Source organism: Ammospiza nelsoni, chromosome 4 (genome assembly GCF_027579445.1).
Source record: "Ammospiza nelsoni isolate bAmmNel1 chromosome 4, bAmmNel1.pri, whole genome shotgun sequence".
NCBI lineage: Eukaryota > Metazoa > Chordata > Aves > Passeriformes > Passerellidae > Ammospiza > Ammospiza nelsoni.
Window position 1 is genome coordinate 26,633,220 of NC_080636.1, and position 23,692 is coordinate 26,656,911.

The window sequence follows — 23,692 nt, forward strand, 5'->3', positions numbered from 1 at the left end:
ACCACTCTGAACAATGTACATCAAGTGCCATATGCATAATGCTGCTGCTGCAGTACCTGCCAGAGATCTGGCCTGTGGCAAACACTGACATGCAAGACCAACAAAAATTATTCATACAATGCTGGTTTTGCTTCACCTCTACAGGCTGCAAAGGTAAGAGGGGTTTCATGACTGAAGACATTGTTGTATTTATTATCTTAAAAGAGCAATATTTAACTTTAAAAACTTTGCTTTTAAATGGCAAAGAAATAGCACTTTATAAGTAATTAATTTGTGTTTCACAGGGAGCATTACAGATTTTTAGCTTCATTTCCTTTCCCCCTCCCTTCATTTGAAGCATTGTTCCCCAGTTCTACAATAGCTTCATTTCTCTAGGACTCTAGAGAACACTCTGCCTCCCTCCCTCAAACCCCCAGTGCACTCTTGCTTTTTTCTAGTGGCATGGCCAAGATAACAGAATATGATTTTTCTACTTATCTCTCTGCAAAATAATTTAGATTATTTTCAACAAAGCATTCTGGCATTAACACTCAATTAAAAACCAAAGCTAAAGGCATTCTTTCCAGTCACAAAAAACATGCAGCTATCCTTGCTTCTGTAAGTTCCTTTACAGTTTTCAACCCTACTACATTTATCTTCAGGATGATAAAGACCAGCAGAAAATACATTCAGAACTACAAATAATATTCCCCACTGAAAGTAAATGATCAAGTTTCCAGCTAGTTCTAGAAGAACACTGAAGATACACATGCACACCCTCCTCACAGAACACAGTCTTTGAGTAGGATCAAAGAGGATGCAGTTAATATTTAACTTTTCATTAAGTTAACAATATCTAGGTTGAATAGTAAGTCTGCTGTAAATGGAAAAAAAATTAAAGGGAAAGAATCCCCCACAACCTTCAAGAGTAATCAAATAATGAAAATTCAAATCCTTTTTAAGGTAGATAACAACAGTCTTATGAATTTTGTAAGAGTTTATAGTAAACAGATACCCAGTCCTTCCTGAAAATCTAGCTTTCCAGATCAGCAAACATTGTAAGACTACAAGGAAGCAAATCAGAAATCAAAAGGTGAAACATTTCAAAAACCAGAATAAGCCATTCTGAGATGATGTTTAACCCATCTCGTGCCAAGACAAAATGAGACAGGTAAAGTGATAGCCAAGCCTAAAGTTGCTATCACATCTCTTAAGTCTGACACATCCAAGTTTCTCAATTACCACAAGCAGCCCTGCAATTAAAATTCTGAGATTTATTCCCTTCTTAGATGCTAAATTTCAGTCTTCAATGACTGCAATAAAAGTTAGAGGTATAAAGCCCAATTAGGATGGTTCAGTGTCAGACAACCTGAAATAACTGCTTAAGGTCTGATCTGTCCAGTTCTGTACTGTGCCAGCCTCCTCACGGTGCTTCAGCACAAACACACCCATGCACTGCGAACCAGCCCTCAGTTTTCACCAACTTTTTAAATGGAACCTGGAAACAGTTACGGAGCTACACAGAAAATCCCTGCTTAGTTGCTGGGCATTTAAATGGATAGAGTAAGGAAAGGCTTAACTCTGTTACCCTACAAGGCCTCAAGACAACTGCTACAAATCAGTTATGTTTCTATTTTTGTTGTTCCTCCCAAGCTGCTGGATGTCTCTGCCGCTTTTACGGGAAACATCATATTTACATTATGCAAGGATCAGTTATTCCATCCCTATAGAGAGCATCGGGGGGGAAAAGAACACTGAGAGCTTATGATTCATCTGGGAAAACTTTAAAGAAGAAAAAGTTAAAGAAAAAACACTACCTATAGGGATAAACTCAGCCCAGAAGCTGCAATCTATTAAGCCTCATGAGGGCAATAGTACTTGGGCAGAAAATATTCTTGGCTGCAGATTACCACTAAACTCACAGAGCAGCTGCAGATCCTTGTGTGTGTGCTTGCCCTGTGCCTGGAGGTGAACTCCTGCCCTCCTCCCTCTGCCATAAGCAAAGCTGAGTGTTTGCTCCCGAGGCACTGTCACTGCAGTCCACTCCTGCTCATACATTAAACACCAGAGAGCCCTGCATATGCAGATGCACGTCTCAGTCAGCCACCTCTGCCACAGGGCACTTAACAGCAGGCAGAGGATGGGCAGTGGCGCAGTGACAAGAGGGAACTGCTGCAGGGGTCTCTGTAAAACCTCCTCACAATCACAGGCTACCAACTTACTCCACCACAGCTTCAATCCCCATGTAGGCAGCTCTGCACACAGAGTATAAGGACTTGGTCAGATGCACTTGAGAGTCAGGAAAAGGAAAGCAAGAAGGGGCAAGGCATGGACAGCCAATTTTCTCTTGAGGTTTCAACTCCTAAATCTGCCTTTCCTGATGTTTGTTACACAGGGCAGGAGCATACGGAGCTCCACCACCCAATATCAGAAATAAATGGAGTCATTACATTAGCATGGCATTCTTCACAGTTGAACTTAACTGGCATGTTTCTTTACTCCAAAGCCAGAAAATATTTACAGCACCTTTCTTTAGTGCTTTAGTTACCAGGATTTAAACAAGTATTTTTAATGCTGAATTTTGCAGCTCTCCAATCTCTGTGAAACATATATTCTTGCAGGAACCTGAAGCATAAGTTAAAAACAGTGATGCTTTTAAGATTTAAAAAGGTAATTAAAAGGTAAAACATACATTTTTTTGCAAATCAGAAATAAAAATTCATATGAGTGTCTTTTCTGAACCTTTATCTTGAGCAAGCATGCTGTTACACTAAAGAAAAGCAAAATAAACACAAAAATCAGAAAGGGGGAGAACCAGAACTAGTAACAAACCCAAGGGCAGCTAAATGCAACAGTTAGATACTAAACACCTAACACACACTAAAACTTTACAAGGCCATGTTTGTCTGGAAGCTGTGCAAATATTTCACGACGCAGAGTTCCTTAAAGTGCCATAGCTGGTGGACTAGAAGCCAGTCTCTGCCAGCAGCTGCACAGCCCAGCACTCCACCTGAACCACGGCAGGCAGCTCTGCACCCACACACCTGCATCGGGCACAGCACATCCAACCAGAGCCATGGTGTCACCCCACTGCAAGCCCTGCTAATGACTGAAAAATGAACAGCTGAAATCAGCTGGTAAAAACAAGTTCACATAACATGGACAATGTGCTTTAGCTTTTTCTGTTCATTCACCTGGCTCTCCCTATTTGTCACTCATATTATCTATTGATAGAGCATTTGCATGCTGCTCATTTTTCCCAGTAACTGATATGAACATGTCAATTATCCAAACATACAATGTACCTAGAAATATCTAACGTCCTCAATAACTGGGTAAATTAACCTACTCTGCTCTGCACAGCACCTTCCATGGAAATAGAATTTATGGAAACCCCAATCAACAAAGAAAAAACAGTTTTAAACTAACTCTAATAAACTGAAAAGAACATACTAGATAAATACAATATTTTTATACAAGTTTTGAGTTTCTTTTATATGTATTACTGGTTTTCCTGTTTTAACTTAGAAAATACTTTGAAATTTAAAACATCCATCCTTCAGCAAGTCACCCTCTCAAAAAAGTAACTGAGACAAAGCTCACATCAGTGCATTTTTAAAGATGCCAAGTGACACCAGACAGTTTTGACTCAGTCTAATGCAACAGCATCCTGGTGTTAAGAGTATCTGAAGCTTATATTGCCATACTGGTCTTGTCAATGAGCACTGAAAGTACCCCAAGAAATCAGGGCCCACAACATGCCTGGCACTACAGATATCAGCTAAAGAACTATTATTAGTTATGTAGTATCACCCTACAAAGGCATATTGCACAGCTCATTAAGTGAGGATACACCAAGTCCTGAACATCCAGAGCACATAATGAAAAACTGCTGCAGACAGAAACATCTCTTGAGAAGGTTCCATTGGTAAAGTGACATGGCTTTCTGAAAGTTTTACTTGTCTTCTCAAAACAGTAGTGCATTTGGATTTCTCGTAACAAATTCTTTCTTTTATAAATAAATACAAGCATCAAAAATGTACAAGCATGAGTCAAGAATCCTCCTGTCTGGGAGGGTGGTTCCTTGCTTGAAGGGACCTTTTAGAACTTGGCTGGAGAACAAGAGGATGCGTGTCGAGTGAAACAGCCAACGTCACTAACACTGCTTCCCAAATCACAGCTACTCTGCAGTAGCATTCACTACCTGAGAGAACATACTCTTACTTGAAGAGCAACTAAAGCTATTCAGTGTTAAGTTAGAGACATGAAAAATGACATTTACTGAAAATGGAAAGGCTTTCCAAAGTAGCCCTTGATAAAGAGGATGTAGTTGAAGTAGTAGTCTTTTTCCCCCAGTTTGGATCCACACAATAAAGGAACACACAAAATTAGAACTCACAGGGTAAGAACCATCCTGTTACCAAAGAGCTTAGAACAAAAGCAACTAGAAACATAGAAGTTTATAAACAAAGACATAAAACAGTTAACAAATGCAGCCAACAGAAACTACCAACAGTCATCAAAAATATCAATTATTGAAAAATATCATATCTGCTCTTCCACTTAAAATTCACATCTTCATTAGAAACAGAAAAAACACGCCTAAAGGAGATTAAGACTAGTCTGATCACCTACAGACCAAAACTTTTCCATTTGAAACACAGACCTCTTTTTCAAGTGATAACTGAAAAACTGTTTCACAATGTTCTAATTCTAACCTTTCTGTAACTTTAATCTGAATTGCTGGTATCACAAGTGTGGCATCTTCACATGAAGCTGCTGAATGAATCCTGCTAGTAAATACTATACAGACCTTTCAAATATATTCTTGAGCATTAGGGGGATATTAGATGGGATTTTTTTTTAGCCCATAGATCAATTTTAATGTTTTAAAGGATAACAGTTTTTTACTTCAAAGAAAACAGCTCCTTAAAAATAAGCTGATACTTTTATTTTACATGTTATCCAGCCTTTTATATACTCTACCTTGGGATCACTAACAGACATTATTGATAGAACAGATTTTAAAACTTAATCTGCTACGTGCAAGATATATACAAGTAAAATTTGAAACAGAAACAACATGCTAAACTATTCTATCTCTCTCAAAATGTCACTTCTAAAGCCTGTGGCCACCTTAGACACAAAAAATTTCAAGAATATTTTTGTTCTTCTATTACCAGTATATTATAGATAGAACAGTTTTACAGTAGCAGATATTTTTGCAACAAGTTTCTCCACATCTTGTTGACTTCAGCAGCTTTTGTAAAATCTTCTGAAAACTTGTTTATCTGTCTATGTTAAGTTTTTTCACATCCCCCACATGTATCGTGTCTCTCCCCCTCTCCTTCAACTTAAAAGCTTTATTTTGTCCCTCTCACAATTACCTTAAAAATAGTTGTAGATTGGCAAGGTCAAGAGATGTTTGCTTGATTTACAATCTTCCCACTAAATTTTATCTGCATTATTTCAAAGAATTAGTCTGAAGATAACATTTCAATGAATATTTGCAGCTAAGTATTGTCCAATTTCACGGGGTTTTTTTCCCTTAATAAACTGGAGATTTTATTCTTACTTTTCACCATACAATCTGCAGGACAAAGTCAAAAGAACAGAAAAACAAAGTCCAAACAGCAGGTTTACTGACATTCACTTCCTAGATTTGCTGTTGGTTATTTCTCACAGCATTCTAGTTTGCTGCCTGTCCACTGGTATTGAAAGGGAAGGGAGGTTTCCTCTGGTTTAGCAGTAGAATAGTCTCACCAAAGATAGATGTGCAACCGAAATACCAAAAATGAATATGCAAGACAACTACACAGGTGGAAGGGTACAATCTCCTGTTCACAGCACTGAGCCATTACATTGATTCAGCTGTCACATGAAAGCTCATACTAACACTATGTCTGAGAAAACCTTTAAAGTGCTTGAAGTCCAGAAGATGCATAAATGTGATACAAAGATAATCTAGTAAGTGACCGATAGCAATAAAAAATTTATAAGCTCTTCACCATGTGTTAGATGAAAACAAGTGAATTACCTCCTCACTGTATACATATACTGCACACATTTATATAAATATATCCCACACAAGTAGCTGTTAAGTATGAAGAAATACTTCTAGATCCACCTTTGATTTGTTCTGATACACACCTTGTATGAAGCACTGAATTAGAATTACTTCACCACTTTACTAAAATATATTCATTGTAAATTTCTGCACACATACTCTTCAGAAGAAATCCTGACAAAAACTACAGCAGAAGTATATTAGGTATACAGTCAAGTATGCAATTTTAAAAGATCAGATCTTCAATAAAATAAAGATTATATTTGAGATGTGGCTGAAAACTAAACACAACTACAGTTAATTTTCTTTATTAATGGTAAAATAAAGAAGTCAGAAGTGTACCCTCTTTGCACTTGGGCTTACTTTCAAAAAGATTTGCTGGACCTTACTTCAGTTCTTTATTGACTCCATCTTAAGCTAATGCCTTACTTAAGAAACATTTACCCAATGGTCATTTTATCTGCTTATAAGCAGTAATAATAAAATCTATCATGCCTGCACTTAAAATAAAACTCTGGAGAGATGCTTGTTTTTCCATTTATCTAAAATATTTAAGAGTTCATTTTCCACAAATCAATTAAACCAGGGGATATCCAAAAGGTGACTGCTACTTTTGGTGATGGTAGGACATCTAATGCTGTGCCATTACTGACCCAAAAGGCCCTTTCAGCAAGTTGACTCCCCTTGCCGATTCATTTCAAAAGCGCCCCTAATACACTGGAACATTTTCCACTGGCTTTGTGAAATTAATCAGCTCAGGGAAAAGCCACACCAGAACTCAGGAGAAGATGGGGAAGGCTGCACAGCTGTGAGTGAGATTGCCCTTTTCATTGACGGCAGGCTGTTAGATCAGCCTGATCCGCTTGTAAAACTGCACTCAAAAATCCAACCAAAATCTCCTTTCCCTCCCTTCTGTTGCAAAGGGCTTCAAAGCACAGATTCCAAAGGCCCTTAGGAGAGGTTCACTTTTTATTTCTTATGGAAAATATACACAGAACAATTTCCTGGGGCATTACTCAAACAAAACAATGTTATCTGCAGCAATAAGAAAACAAGGAGAGAGGTTAGAGGCTTTTATGCAAATACTATTCTGGATCCCAAACAGCATTATAGAGCAGTCTTTAAACACGAGCCAGCAGAGATTGTGGGGGGCAGCCATGGCACTGAGCTGCACACCAACCCCCCCAGTCTTTTCTAACCAAAACTCTGTACTTGGGTACAGAAACTGACTCTTATTTCATGTATAAACACCAAGTCCCAGGTGTACAGGGCTGATTAGAGATGCAATGGGAGCTGAACATGCCCTGCAGAGCTGCTGATATTACAGGTTACACAGTGCTCACAGGTACTGTATGTGTATCCAGGCCCTGCTGCCGACCCCCAAGGCAGCCACAGCTCTGTTGCTTTACCACCAAAGACCACATTCCTGTAGGAATGTATTTTTACTCTCCTAGCAGAAGCACTTGAAGTGAAGTAGGTTTCCACACACAGAAATAACATGGGGGCTGTGAGCAGTGAGAATACTCACATCACTGAAAAAAAATCAACATCTCATCTACAATTCTTGCAGAATTGACTTACACAGCTGGCCATTAAGACAGTTCACAGTATCAGCTAGCCTGCCTTGTAACACAGTGAAAGCACAGAGCTGCAACAGGAGGGCACATCTCACACACCACAGGCACAGCTGCCGTTCGCCAGCTCACTCGGGGCAGCCCTGGCACTCCCCTTCTTTAATGCCACAATCTGAAACTTCCATGCTCAACTTCGCATGTTTCATTTGGATTGTAGATTTTTTTGAAACAAATTTTTACAACTGAGAACATGTAGTCTTAAACACTACAGCAAATTTTTTAAAACTGCCTGTTTCTTTACTAACCTCTATTAAGCATTATGATGCATCCAGTCACATACAAACACTTCAACAAGTCAGTTGTGGTTTTCTTCTACAATTGTGCTAATCTTACACATCTAAAAAGACATTTCTGAAAAGACTTCTAAAATACACTTGAAACCATTCTGGTGGAAACTACATATTTTAAAAGATGCATCACAGAGCATATATTTGTAAGGTCCTATTTTCAGCTTTAAAACAAAGTATATACTGAGTAAATATTTTGACAGCTGATATGATAAATATTTATTAACCAACAAAACCAAAAAATTTCACCACCCAAATTTCTCACAAAAAGTTTAGGTCAGCTAGATGCAAACCCAACTAGCTTGCATTATAAAAATAACAGTTTAGAATTTCAATGCCAGGAATAGGGGTTTTTTTGCTTGGTCTGTCTGTTGGAGAACTTCTAAAATATGGTTATACTTAAAAATAATTGTCAGGCTCAGAATTTCACCTAAATTCTCACCAAAACAAAACAAAAAATCTTTAACAGCAGCAATGAGGAACATAAAGTAAAAAGAAAAAAATAATAAACACCACTTACTCTCAAATTCAAACACAGTAATAGGACAAACCACCTTGGCTTTAAAAAACTACTGAGTTCCTCAAATTCTATGGTGCATTAACACCACATCTGCCAACAACAAGCAAGTAAATGTTTACAATATTTTTTCAAATAATTCTATTGTTTTATTACCTGTTTGGTCAGCACCTGCCTTCTGCAGCATACCCAACTGGTAAACACAGTAGTTCTTTTGCTCTATTCCAGCAGGGCAGCTCATTCCATTACCAAGATACAAAAATAGAAATAAGCAGATAATTTAAAGAGGATTCAGCTACTATCTGCTATTGTAAAAGCATGATCCGAGAACAGACTCTAAGTCTTCATTTCGTAAATGATGACATCACACTATTAAACAATATTAGTCAGGCACTGCTGGTTTCCACAAAATCACTCCTAACAGCCACCATTTGGCCCATATTTAAGGATCAAGAGAGGTAAATTCATCTTTAACAGTCAGAGTAGTTTATTCTATGTTTATTATTCTCATTTGCTCAAACTATCAACAAAACACTGAACAAAGATGAATGTATCTGTTTTCTCTACCAACTTAATCAGCCTAGAGCATTTTCTTTTAACCTGACACAAAGACAATTCTATTTCTTCTGATGTTATAACATGTGGAAAAAATACTAATTAAATTGAGAGCTATAAAGAAATTAGAATGTAGCACAAAAGCAGGATTGGTGAGATATACCTACGGAGATATTAAATTCAGTGATATCCAACTATAAACTCCAGGGCTGTTGTACAGCATTCCAAGTTAAATGAGGCTAAAAAACCTTTACCATCACACACCATGGGCTTCTGATCAGTTTTCAAGTATATAGGCAGCCACAACACTTTATTTTGTAGGCAGCCTTCAATAACCCACAGCATTAGAACATCAACTTCTTGTAATTTGCTGTGCACAGAAACAACTTGTTTAAAACATCAGAACTGTCCCTGCTTTCCTCAGCTGCCTATTTTACTCAACCTGATGCACTAAAAAAAGTGGTTCATGTAACAATCAGAAAGGCTAAGAGACATCTTTCCAAGGAAATCCTTTTCTCCCACCACCACCACAAGCCTAATTCCCTAAGGCTGTAAGTTCATCACCCGGTAAAACAGATGAATGTCTCCATCTCCCACCACTGCAGGTAGACAGGAAAAAAATTGCAGGTAAGGAAAAAAATTTAAAAGCCATACTAATTCTTGAAAATATCCAACCACACAGTGAAGGGCAAAAACTACATCTGACAGCCAGCAGAATCCAAGACCATAAAGGCTCAAGACTGCACTACTTTAGCTGAAGGCAAAAAGAAAAAAAAAGGTAAAACTGAATTTTCCATTACCACCCAGCTGTACTATCTGAAAAAGGAACATGAACTAATTCTACTTTTTATTAGCACAATACACTAATATTTAGCCACTAACACATAGTAAAAAATTTTTTTAAAAGAAATCATATAAGCAACCTTACCCATGTTCTTGAGGTTAAAAATTCTCTACACAATATCCATATTCTTACTTATTTACATAATATGTTTACTAAAAATGTGCAATCTTCCAAACACTAAAAAAGTGAAACATACTGTTTTGAGACAAAAAACCACTCAAAAGGAAAGCCTTTGAAAACTTAGGGGATCAAAAGACAGGGAGAGAAAAGATGACACAGAACTCACATCCTGCACTACAGTCACAGATCTCTGTGTAGCACACTTCTGTCTAGACAAATTAGTGCCTAACTTTATGTACATTACAGTTTAGAAACTTAAACATATTCTTATCCCAGAAAGAGGAGGGGGAAAAAACTACACAGACATCCAAAGACAAGAAGTCCTGAAATTAGAAATCCTGAAAAATTGCTTCCACATAGGTCACTAACAAAGGATAATGCATCAGTGATAAAACAGTTCTAAAGCTCAAGACACCACAGTCATAGGAACTCTGATAAAAATGCCTTTTATAATCAAATTTGTCAATTGAACAAAATAATCATGATCTGAAGGAAGAGCTTAGCAATCAGTTTCCACCAGGTTGATGTAATGGATACATACAGCAATCAGGATGTAAAATATGTGTCTCCTCATCTTCATCTATTGTCTGTCCTAATGAAAACAGCCTGACCCGTCTCATCTTCAGCAGCCTCGGAGAGCTCTCACGGGCTGGACTCCCAACATCCAGAACATCTCCAGAAGCAGCAGTGGGAACAATTTTTTTCAGGAATTCCATTTTTACGTGCCCTCTGTGGTCTCAGCAGTTATGCTCCACTTCACAGAGCGTGGCTCCCACATCAACTTCCTTGAGCACAGAGGTGGACTTCTTGTGGTGATGTCACGTTTGAACCTGGGTGGTGCCAGCAGCACGTCAGCTGCCAGCCAGCTGCTCCAGGGCAGATTCTAAAGACATTTCACTGTGGGGACTGATAAGAAAACCAAACACCACCAAGCCTATATATTAACCAACGCAGGCTAAACTCTGCACGCCAAGGAGACACTACTTAGCACTGCTAAAGTTGTAAGCCCAACGAAAATTTGCACAGAATTTGCAAACTCATATCTGACAGAGTTTAATAGCTCTTCATTTTCATGAAGTGCACAAAGAGCGTTCTTCTGTATTTGAAAGATAACACTTATCATTCAGAAAGTCCAGGCACTTTGTTTTTAAAGCTGGTGTATAACATCACCATTCACATTCTCACATAGTTTTAGCAACTAACTACAAAAATACTAACTTTTATTATATTTATGTGCTTTTTGCAGGGACTCTGGTGCTATTTTTACCACTTAAAATATTCGCACCACCTTCCAGAAAACTACAAGTACAGAAATAACCTGTCTCTTGTCCAAACATCCACTTTATCCCTAGGGCTACTTCTCCATACATGCCTGGTTTAGCTGAATTTTTGGGTTTTATTTTGGGAAGTTTAAATGTTGTTTTATATTTAGCTTAAAGAAGCCAAAAAAATGACTTGCATTTGGAGAAGAAAGTTCAAGGACAAAAAAAGAAATTATCATAGAAGAACGTTCCTTAAGGCTTTCTACAATTGGGAATATGTATAATTGTTTGATTTACGGTATTCTTTTATTTACTACACGTAGAGTGGAGACAGACAGACACTGTATTAGGTAATATTCCTACCTCATTTACTACTGCAGACTGTACACACTGCTCAGAGGAAATACACTAAATACTCATTCCAAACATCTCAGTGGCAGCCTGCATATTCTGTTGTTTTTATGAAGGCAGCACAGTGTCCAAAACATTGCTGAATGCATGCAACACAACTATCCAAACTACACATGAAGCATAGCACACTTGTATACTTTCCTCAAAAGAAGGTATTTAATCTGAAATTCACTACTGTTTAGCTCTTAAAAAGAAAACAGAAGTCTATGAAAGGTATGCAGCATAACATGTTTCAGGTCTCAGAGTTTCAGCTGCATGCTGACAAGGGGCTGCTCAACTGGATTAAGTTGTCAGTCTTACTCAACTGCCACCTACGTTATTCAGAATGCCACAACTTGAAAAAGTTCATTAAAGCCGCCACCTAAGATATTTTTTCAAGTTCTATATAGACTGAAAATGTCTTTTCTATTCAATTCTGCATTAAAATCCCCAGATAAATAGGTGAGTCCAAATTCCCCTTGTAAATGAATATAAACATCTACACAATTTTTTCCTTATAAATGAATACAAAATTCTGACCTTATCATAAGAGACATATTGCAAGAATACCACTTCCTGCAGGGAGATCAAGCAGAAAAAGTCTCCCTAAAATTATTTCATTCACAGTGTTTTACCCACAATACAAAAAGAAAATACAGAGAAAGGGGTTTATGCATTTTCAGAACAATAATAATGATATCACAAAGACAACTTGTGATTACAAGAGATCATGAGTCATTACAAGGTCAAGCCATCATTTATTCATAATAGCATTATTTTCTATAGAATTCCTTTTTTTGCCCTTGAAATCTTGCCACAAAGCTACTTTGCAGTTCTTTACATTTGGGAGCAATTCAGATACTTCCATGAGACTGAGAATGGTTCCAACTATCCACCTGCCAAACTGGAGTTTGCAGATGGGGCAACCAGATCCTTCCCTTTGTACCTATCTTAAACACCCTCTGAAAGGCTCAGACTAGGAACCAAAGTGCTGTTAACCACGGGAGGGAGATTTTATTATGTGTGTGGACTCAGGGTGGAGTCAACATGTCAAGTTCAAGTACCCAGTGCACCACTTAACATTAAGTGCACAAGGTGTGACATTTTACACAACATGTGGCATATGTAAGTTAATCATGAATTTAAAAAACAATTAGGTGTTGAAGCTATATTTTTTGCAAAATAAGAAAACAATAGCCTTGCAAGTAATAGGACACATAAAACACAAGCAATAAAAATCACCTTCCAGACACATAATCATATTTCAAGATTAAACCTGATAAACTAATGAAGCTTATACAAAACAGATGTACCAAAAAGCTTTTGACTGATTTTTCCTTCAGGCTGACTTTTGACTCTTAAGAAAAGAACATCAAGAAGTTTTCTACAGAAGATAGCTGGGGATACACACACATGTATTTATATATGTACATGGATGGCTGGAGGTTAACTCCAGGATTTCCATGCTTCACTACATTCTATGAAAACAGTATTTTATAAAAAATAAAGGCAAGATACAAGGTTTATGTTTTTGCCTTGTTATATCATTTCACATATACTCCTTACTCACATTTGCTCTTACCATCTTCTTAAACAGTACAATGTACAATTGTGGGTTCTATACAACCTAAGCAAGTTTTACCGATTGTCTGCCAGTGTAAAACATATCAGAAGTCTTACAATTGTTATACCTAAATTCATGTTTAAACAAATCCAAAACAGGCAACGATAAGCCTTATTCGATAAATTTTAACAGAATAAGAATAATAAGAATTTTTAGTTCTTATTCTGGAACCTCTACACAAAACGAGTTTTAAAAATAGAAGACCTGCTTTTAAAAATGTTATATGCATTACAGCAAGTTCTTTGATGTGTTTTCACATATATTCCACTTTGGTTACACTCAATGGATGACTGATTTTGCACTGAAGTGCCTGCTGAAGTCATTCAGGCTTCCCCTTCCACAGTTCTTGATGTTTGTGTCACTAGCTGGCAAGATAACATTTGAGCTCTGCACCTCTCACCAACAGGAGTCCACATTAGCAGAAGTGATTGCAAACAGGTCATGAAACATGCCGAAGTATAATACTGGGAGACCCAGTGAGTGAATGATCACTGGGTCTTCTCAGAGCACTTCTCAGTGCACTGTCTCCTTGGATTAGACCTTTCAGAACATAAACAGCCAAGCTGTTTGGCAGGGGTGCATAGAAAGCTCTGTACATGGGAATTCCACTGAAGCAGGTGAACCTGCTAATGGAGGAACATCCCAAGAATGAGAAATACTGAAAAAACAAAACACAGTCAACAAAAGAAAGATCCATGTGAGAAAAAACTACTTGGAAGCGACTTGAATTCACATGTGCAGAGAATTCCTAGAATTAGCAATAATAATAGTAAAAGCCAATTATAAATCAGACAAGATACTGGGAAGTACAACTTTGGAAGGCTGCCTAGAGGGCCTATAGCCTACCACAAACAACACATCATTTGACAGGTCCGCGAGCATCATTTGACATTCCCAGCAAGCATGCATTGCAAACCTACAGCTTTGCAACACAAAATGTTTGTAGAACTACCCCACTGTGCCCAGCCCTACCAGCTGTGGGACAGGGGGCACGGGTTTATTTTATACTTACGTTGTAAGGCGGCAGAGGGTGCTGGAGGGCGGGGGAAGCGCGGTGCCCCGGTCCCGGCGGGATCTCTCCGGGAGCCCCGCGCCCCCTCTCCCGGCGGGCTTTGCCGCAGCGCCCCCGCGCGGCCCGAGGCCGGACCCCGCTCCGCCTGGCCCGACTGCCGGCCCGGCCCTCGGCCCTCACAGCGGGCCGGGATCAACTTGCCAGGGCCGCGCAGACCGCCCTGGCACAGGAAACAGAACTGCGCCCGATTTCACGGGCCCCCGCAGAGTGCAACAAGTTCAGGGGAGCTTGCTTAGCACGGTGGGAACGCGTGTTCCAAAATACAGCCGTGTTAAGGAAACTCCCTGTCCGCCCATCCGGGAGCCACTCTGCCAGCCACCCTGGCACCCCCTGAGCTGGGATTAAGGCCCCTTCACAGCTGCACGCCCCACACTCACAGTCAGGCGAGGTTTCCCTGTAGGCTCTATCCCAGGGCTCCCACAGCAGAGTTTCAGACGTCCAGATCCTTAAAATAATTTAAGGTAATGCAATAATTAAATCACAAAATAACAGCTGGAGCTGGTGCCCCAGAGGAGGGACCCCGAGCAAAGGAACCCCTGGGCGTTTGTACCCTCACAGTGCAGGCGCAGGGATGCCTGGGGTCTCCTAGCTGAGTCCTCAGCCTCCTCTCTCTGAGGGTCTGGTGCCCTGGCTGGTACCACATCCCCTTCGCTGTGCACAGGGTCACCAACTCACATTCTCTTGCCTCAGGCTCCTGGCCCTGGCTGGCACCATGCTCTCTTCACTTTGCACAGGGCCACCAACTCACATTCTCTTGCCTCAGGCTCCGGGCTCCGCAGAGCTCAGCCTGGAGCTGTACACTGAGCCACGTACGAGGAATGTATTCCTCAACAGCCATGCTGGCAATATGGCCATCAGTACAACCACACTGGCAAAGGACACAGCTAGAGGCATTCCTGTGCCAACATAGTGGAAGTTCACACTGTAGACTCTGGTGATTTAAAGGTCTTTTCCAGCCTAAACGATTCTATGATGTCCCCTTTAGGTAAACACTGCTATAGGGTGGGCACATCTATTGGCACACAGACCCTGTGCTTTCTCCCAGCTTTTCAGCCACAGGACAACATTAACCAGACAGAACAACATGTTTGGGATACAGAGTAGACGAGGTCGGCTGATGAGGCGATTAAGCAAAGGGTTTCTTGCAAAATCAGTCTCATGGAAGGATGAGATGGTAATGTTGTTACATCCAATGCCATCACATCAAAAGCCAGTTTAATTCTAGTTACAATGTCTTTTATATATTTCTTATCCAATCAACTACTTCCGCAAAGCTCACTAGCCTCTTCACAAACCAATCACTAATTGTTTTACAAGATTCTGTCACAATGCATCTCTTTTTATCCAATCATGTAACTCTACAGAAACTTACTGCTGTATCTTCTACTTTTTACCAACTCTGTAACAAGTTCCATTACTAGCCTTTAAAATTTTCTACTATCTTGGCTAGCATATTTATTTGCTTACGTGAGGCATATTCCTACTTGCTTAAAACATATTTCTGCTTAAACTATAAATCTTTATTCTTACTTTGTGTCTGTTTCACTTTTCTGTTCTAAACCTTCAAGCCTTCTCCAAGGTCTTAGGTCAAACATTGTATCAATCTCCATCTCTGAGTTTGTATGCTCGAGGCTTTGGGAGCTCTCTGTGCTTGTATTTCCCACAATGACACAGCCAAAAAAAAAAAAAAACCCAAAAACCCAAGAAAAAACCACCAACATTCCCCAGCAAAAAACAACAACAACCCACCAAAACAAGAACCTACAAAGCAAAACTATCCTTCCTGCTGGGACACTGGTACTGGAGGCATCACCAAAGGAGTTTTAACAGTAAAGACCCAGCAGCATAAGAAAGGGTGCAAGTTCTGCCTTTTGAAAGAGTGAGCCGGCCAAGTGATGCAAAGTGATCTCTATCTGTTTGCACCTCTTCAGGAAACATTAATATTCCTTGAGATTAAGGGTATTAACTATGCATCCCATACTGAACAAACCATATAAAACATATTAAACATAGCATTAGTGCACACCAAATAAACATGACTGTTTTCACCAACTTCCTCATTTCAACCTGACATCACTGTTTGCTTCCACTGTCATGTGAAAGCAAATCTGCTAAAAAAAATAAATATTTAGGAGAAAAAAACAAGTACAGGAAGTGTCTTCTTGATGCTTAGAAGAAAAGACAAATTTGTAAGACTATTTGTAATAGTTTGTCATATCAATGGAAAAAACCTACTCTTAAAAAAAAAGTTATGATGCAAGATACACAACTGAAAGCAGAATAAGACAGCAGAGCTAGAAATCCAGCCTACAGGTATAAAGAAATCCAGCCTACAGGTATAAATTAACAGACCTACATTAAAATCACAAGAGGTGGTGGGCACTGGACATCCATGTTTTATACCAGCTAGGCAAATAGTAGGACATTCATAATTTCACACAAAGCCTGCATGGGGTAGGGAGGACAAACCCTGTTTCTTCCTTTGTATATGCTGCATTTTTTTTTAATGGCAAGCCTTTTTGCTTTAGAACTACAACTGTCACAGCTTTGAACAAAGAACATGGCCTAGAAAAACACACACACAGAGGGAGAAACCAGTGTATCAGTCATGTTGTTGTGTTTCACCTTTTGGCAGTTTGCACTAACCACTTGTAAGGATCTAATATATTTAAAGGAATCAACTTGCCATGTCTACTTCAAACTTTAAAATCATATTTAAGAGGCCATCCTTCATATAAGTTACACTTAACTTTACAGTTAATTCCTAAGCTACTTGGAATTAATGGTTTCTTTGGTTCTGTTCAACTAATGTTATTTCACAGAAAAAAACCCAGCCAGGGACAAATCAATGTACAATTTTGCAATACACTCTATATCAGTGCAAACTTGTTTTAGCTATTATTTTGCATACAAAATACTTATAAATTAAGCCATTTAACCCTTCTATAGTTTTAGTTTACTGATTTAATGTAAAAATGTAAATAGTTTCAGTTATCACTTTTCTTAGACACACCTAGCTGTTTTCTGAGAAATGAAAGAAACAAGCCACAGTCAGTTTCTTGTAAAGTTTCACTTTTCTTTCAGTCACTTAGGCTGTATTTATTTGCTTTAAATGGGACTGGAGATCCTTTTGGAGCAAGTTGTGGGGCTTTTTCTTTGGAAGGTTGCAAATTTCCAGGAATGATTTGAGGGGGAGGTTTCAGAGTTTAGCTTTGATTGTCTAGCATGAGAATGAAAACAAAATACAAACATCTGTCAAAATATATCCATCAGCAGTTGAACATAAAACTGTTCTGTTCACTGACTGAGTACTGTATTAGTCTGTTGAACAGAAAAGTCCCCAAATTCTTACCATTTATGTATTAAATAATTGTTCTTATCTTGAGGTCACATGCAAGAATACAATGCTTTCCTGAACTCATTAGGAGTTCCTGAGAAGAGCAAGGTATTGTCTACCCCACAGCTCCTACAATCCTCAGTCAGGCTTCCTGTTGCTAACCTCTTGCTTGTTCCAAGTACTGATGTATTGCACAAGATCTTCCAAACTATGCAGCATAACCTGAACCATACCCATTTCCATGCAAGTAGAAACAGCAAGAGAAGACATCGTTACACAATCCCATAACAATAGAAGTGGCCAGACCTTTTTTCTTATAAAATAATCAAAGTGAATGATGACAATCTTGATTTTGATATCTCTATATAAAGGACATTAAAATAAGAAACATTTTAAAACCAAAGGTTCACTGCCAGAACAACAATGGTAATATTGCTGTAAAATTGGATTTCTGAGGAATTGAGACCTGAAAACTTTTACTAAAAGTTTTTTAGAGTGCTCTACAGAAAAACAAGAGTTGCCAATTGTTAATACATAGAGCAGCCAGAAGAGACAGTAACTAATAACCAGAGACCAAGCACATGTGTATTTCCAGAATTACTCAAGAACAGTGAGTCAACATGTATTTCTTAAACAAATATTTGGGCTATTTAGTTGATTTTCACAGCATTGTCACAGTCTCTGTAAAGAGTTTCTCTAGCACTAATAAAAGTACACACCTGTAGAAGAATTTCCTCATGTTGGAATGGCCAACTTTTAAAATCATGTTGAAAGCATAAAAGTCAAACAGCATGGGAATCTATATTCCACTGTTCAAAATAACCACCATTCCAATCCCAAAACTGCATACAGAACACTTATCTTGCTTCCCTTACCAAGCCTAACCGAACTGCAGTTCATTGCTTAAAATTTCATACAAGGCACACATTGACCTGGGGGAACTACCACTATCCTTTTCTTCACTGTGACTTTTCTCAACAGCTTCTATTACTTGAAAAAATACAATAAACATGCTTAGTGAGTTATAGGATAAGCTCCGTTTACAATAGCAATGAAAAAGCTCTCAATGCCTACATTAAATACAGGTTCTGTCTTGGTTTACACCCATCCCATCTATTTTAGCTCTTCTCTTGCAAAATTAACTGGGTTAATTTTCTGGCCACAGAAAGTTTAATCTACACGGCAAAATAGAAAGTGGAAACTCATATTCAACCTACTTGGAAGAAAACCCAACCTACCTGGGTGGCTGCATTCACCTGTCCATTCATGTGGACTGACATGCTCAAGTCTCCACTAATTTAGGCTCTGTTATACAGACTATAACACTAAAACTCTGAAACTCTATATACATTGTATGAATATAACATATGTATCAGTACAAGTATTTAATAGGCTTCCTTTTGGTGTTGTCTCAGCAAATGGGCTGGACTGTGGATGGAAACATCTGGATTCCTGTTTTAAGGAGGAGGAAAAAAATCAGTAGCAAGAACCAAAACACCAGATACTGCAGAGAATGCTCCCAGTAGAATTCCACATGGGCCTATGGGCACCACAGTATTGTAGCTTTAAGTACATAAACATTTACAAAACATCATTCATGTTTAAGGTAAAACAAGAAAAGAGGCAGAGAATTTGCACTTTTACAATTTCTATAAAGGAAAGAGAATGGATATCGTTTAGGTTTGGTGAGGTTTTGATTTCAGGGCTTTGAGCACAGGAGAGGAAATTCTAACTTTCAGTGTTAAATGTTAGATGAAATCTAATTTCCTGTTTGGAAAAATACAACATACTTGGATGAAACAGGGGTCCAACTAAGGTACTAAAATAAAGTTCAAAAATGTTTCTCGGAAGAAGGGGAGAAAAAAACCCTAAGTTTGAAACCAAACAATTTTTGATTATTAGTAAATAACTAAACACAGTCACTAAATGCACTGCTAGAATAACTAATTCTCAGTATATCAAAGTTACTAAGTAAAGAAACACACAAGGATGAAGGAACTAAACAAAAAAATTGTTGAGCCATCCAAGAGAAAACTTATGCACAACCACGCAGGTTTGTTTGCTAAATATAACCAAATTATCACAGTAAAGCTTATAAAATTGAAGAGCAGTAAACAAGATCACCAAAAAATAAAATAAAAAAAACAGAAGCAATACACAGCACACTGACTTTGCAACTTCAGAAGGACAGTTAACAGACTTGGCTTAAAAGACAGCAATCAAGGCAAAGTTACTGTTCCTACACACCAGCTCTGCTGCTCAGGCATTCTGACAGTCACCTGGGGGCCACAGCAAAGCTCAAAAGGCACTTCCATGTATCAGTAGTTCTACCCAAGTGCCACACCTTAAGGTGGATCTATGGAACAGACATACTAAGAGTGGTGGCACACTTTTTACTCACATATATCATCTAATTTAAAGGATTAATGTAATTTCTAATGCCAGAAGAAACACACACAAGATTAGATGTATTGTAAAAGATTTATGGAAGTATCCTTATTATGGAGGAGAATTGCTGTATTACCTATCTGAAGGAGAGGTTAAGCCTGTTCCTGTTAGAAGCAGGAAGGAAAAAAATCACTTGTCTTTGAAGGGAAAGAGAGGAAACTAAAACTTACAGACCTGGCTGAACATGATCACCAAGAAAGGGAAGAATTCCTTTATTTAAAGAAGTGATGCTCCAGTCATCTGATAAGAACAGAAAGACTAAAGAACACCTGAGTGCTTCCTTCACTTGTGACTTTTAATAACAAAAAACTAGTAATTGTAGTAGTGAAACACAGGAGGATTCTTTGCTAAAAAATTTCACAAACTGGAATCACTTCCTCTTAAAGGAAATGTTAAAGAGGTGTGACAATTGTCATTTTGTCCATGCTAGGATTACCTTCCATCGCTCTTACAGAAGAGCCAACTAAATGTGGTTACAATTAAGAATAGGAGTTAAGTACACTTGAATAGGAGAAGGAGCCTTTTTCTCACACAACCCTGTTATTCCTCCTTTAATTCTGCTGTATGTCTTAGACTGAATCCTTATATTCTTTACAGAGTGCCTCAAATCGAAGAACAGTTCTGCATCAGAAGTGAGGCTTGCTGCACTTCATTATGGATTTCTGAGCCAGAGCATTACTGAGGAGGAACTAACCACAGTAGAAACAAGAACTTAATGACCAGTGGTGCACTGTACATGGAAATTGCCCTGGGCCAAGTGAGGCAAGATGTATAAAGCCCTGATGAGCAGGGGCACAAGGGAGGGCAACTCAGAGTTTCCACAGGAAAGCTCTGCAGCTACCTAGGAGGTATCAGAAGTAGATACATCACTTGTGCTGTACCCAAACCTCTGAAAAAAAAATCATTTTTCTTATCTTGGACATACTTGTTTTGTTTAAATACATACAGTGTTTCCATTAGCTGCTAATCAAGGAATAAGCATTTTCCAGTTCCTTAAAGATTTCTGGTCTCCATTCCATTATATATCATAGATTCAAACTGCAATATGGAGTCTTTACTGTAACTTGTACAGTTACCCCACACCTTAAGGTAGAAGTTACTGTTACTTTTAAATTAAGCACCTCTCCAAGTGAATTGCTTTCAAGCAAACAGTTGCTGGCTGCAAATGGAGAACAGCAGCATCTCCACAACCAATATGTAACAGCTGCCTGACCAAAAAAAGCATTAAAAATGAGGGTTGAAGATATATATGGATACAAATGGCTGTATACATGTGTGTATATACACATATTAAAAGGGCTGTAATAGTGCAATTTTAAGCAAGAGCAAAATTACTTAGCATACAGAGTTCTTCTCCACAATATTTCTGCTGATGCATAATGAAACTGACAAAAGGTCTAGCCCCTTTGAAGGCCAAATGTATTTCATTTTAGGTGTTAAAAGACACCTAAAGGTAGTGCCTTGTATATTATGCTCAATACAAAATCAGATTATATTTTTTAAAATGTGGTCAAAAGAAAAAAAATGCAATCACACTAAAGTTTATTGTTCGTTATCAAGATAAATCGCTGTTCTTTATGCCAGAAAATAAGTTTAAAAAAAATTTACAAAATGTTGAAAACAAAAATTTATGAATGTTGAACGCTGCCTAAAAAGGAAACTCAAACAAACAAAAACAAAGCACAAAGTCCACAGAATCCTAGGGAAAGTACGTCCTAAGTAAGGTTGAAGGTTTTTTTTCCCCTCTAGTCTGACAGACCCTTTCCCATTTCACAGATTAAGCAGCTCTTCTGTGTCCCTATTAGACTTCCATCTTCTGGGGTTTGTTTGGTAGATGTGCCTCAGATGTTCCACATTATTTGAACAACACGAGGCACCAAGTGTGAGGCATTCTGCAAGTCATTTGTCACTTCAATTAGGTATGGTCTTCAGCTCTTCAGCAGAAACACACCTCTAGTCAGGCATCAGAGTGAGAACAAATGTCCAAATGAAGCAGGAAGCAAGGGGGAAAGCCCACAGAAAGCCTTATTAAAAGTCACTGAGGCCCACTGAGCTATATCTTAATAGAAACTTTGTGATGAAAAAAAGAACTTAAATTTCCTATTTATTTTTTCAATATCTATTTTAGAATTTATATTGACCAAACTAAAGAAAACTGCTGAGCAGACTATCAAGTGACTAATAAGTACTCCTTTAATCCTAAATGATTATTTAAGGAGAAGAAAAAATACAAGGAAGAATAAGAAATATTTGTTTTTAAATCAAATGCATTAAAAAACCACTACACTTTTTCTCCTCATGATGATCCTCTATTAATTATGCTGGAAAATAAATTAACCAAACTTATTTGCTACACCTGCAAAAATGCTTGTTGAGTATTAACAGGCACATTTCTTATTTTGAATATGTTCAGGAATTGCTTTTACAGAAATAGGTTTCTCAGCATCATTGGTGCTCCAGACAATTCTGCAGAGAAGCCATGAGAGCTTTTCAAGACCTGACTGGACAAAGCCCTGAGCAACAAGGTGGATCAGGAAACTGATTGCAGGTAAATCAGCAACACCGAAGAAGAATGGCAACTGGCACATATTTCCATCTGTATTATTTCTCCCTATCACCCATATTTTTAAAGGAATGCACTTGCATAAAACTTTCTGTGCATTCTCCAACAGGAAAATAGACCCTGAAAGACCACTTCCCTAAAGTGAAAAACAAAAAGAACACCTAACACCCCAAACATTTATTGCCTGTAGAAAACACAATAGGCTTTTATTACAGAAGACAATAGATAGAAAAGCTGTGGACCCAGTACTAAGAATATTTGTTTTAAACCTGATTTGTTAAAAACCTGATTCCTTTTTAAACATCTCCAGTATATCATGTACCATGTTTTCTTCTGTTACATTTTTCATTTCCAGTGATGTAACGTGCTGACCTCCTTAACTGTCCTTTGTTAGAATTTTATACCATAATTATTTTTGTACTGAAGTATTTTCTTTCAATGTATAATAGATTTTTTGCTGCAGAAGTTTACCTTATACACCATAACTTGCTATTGCTCAAGGATGGCAAGTACATCTTTGAACATTAGAGCAGGTACTCCAAATCAATCTTTTAAATGAAGCAGAACAATTGAGGCAGAGGGTTTGAGAACATTACTATAATTTTATACTGTAAGTTTTTCTTCTGTCCAAGCTTTTCTTCTGCACAGAATATATAGAACAATAAAAAATAAAGGAAAGTGAGAGCTATGAGTAAATATTATATAACATATATATTCTAATTATTAATGGCAGTTAGTAATAAAACAAAATATTTTATTACATTCTACAAAATACTATAGAATATATAAATAATAAAATTTTCTTGAATACAAAAGTCCACATAGTAAATGGCATAAATGCACAACAGCACTTCAATATTTTCGTCCTGTCACACCAATGTACCTTCTGCTCAAAGGCCCAAAGAAAGCACGGTCTATCAGTTTTAGCACTTGACTATAGAAAAGCAGTGTGTTATATTATTTTTGAAGGACAGTTTAGATGTTGGTTGGATC

General features: G+C 38.1%; 1 protein-coding gene across 8 annotated transcripts in view; it reads right to left on the reverse strand.

The window, feature by feature from the left end:
• The window catches only part of FRYL (FRY like transcription coactivator), a 162,719-nt gene that overhangs the window by 124,617 nt on the left and 14,410 nt on the right, over positions 1-23,692 (reverse strand). For 5 of the 8 annotated variants that reach the window (XM_059470915.1, XM_059470909.1, XM_059470907.1 and 2 more), the window contains exon 1: positions 10,545-10,772. The exons of 2 other annotated variants lie outside the window; for them this stretch is intronic. In XM_059470915.1, the coding sequence (XP_059326898.1) occupies positions 10,545-10,719 (175 nt within the window). In that variant the 5' untranslated portion in view covers positions 10,720-10,772. Of the gene's footprint in view, positions 1-10,544; positions 10,773-23,692 lie in introns of those variants that run through there. One more of the 8 variants, XM_059470910.1, reaches the window with a different exon arrangement.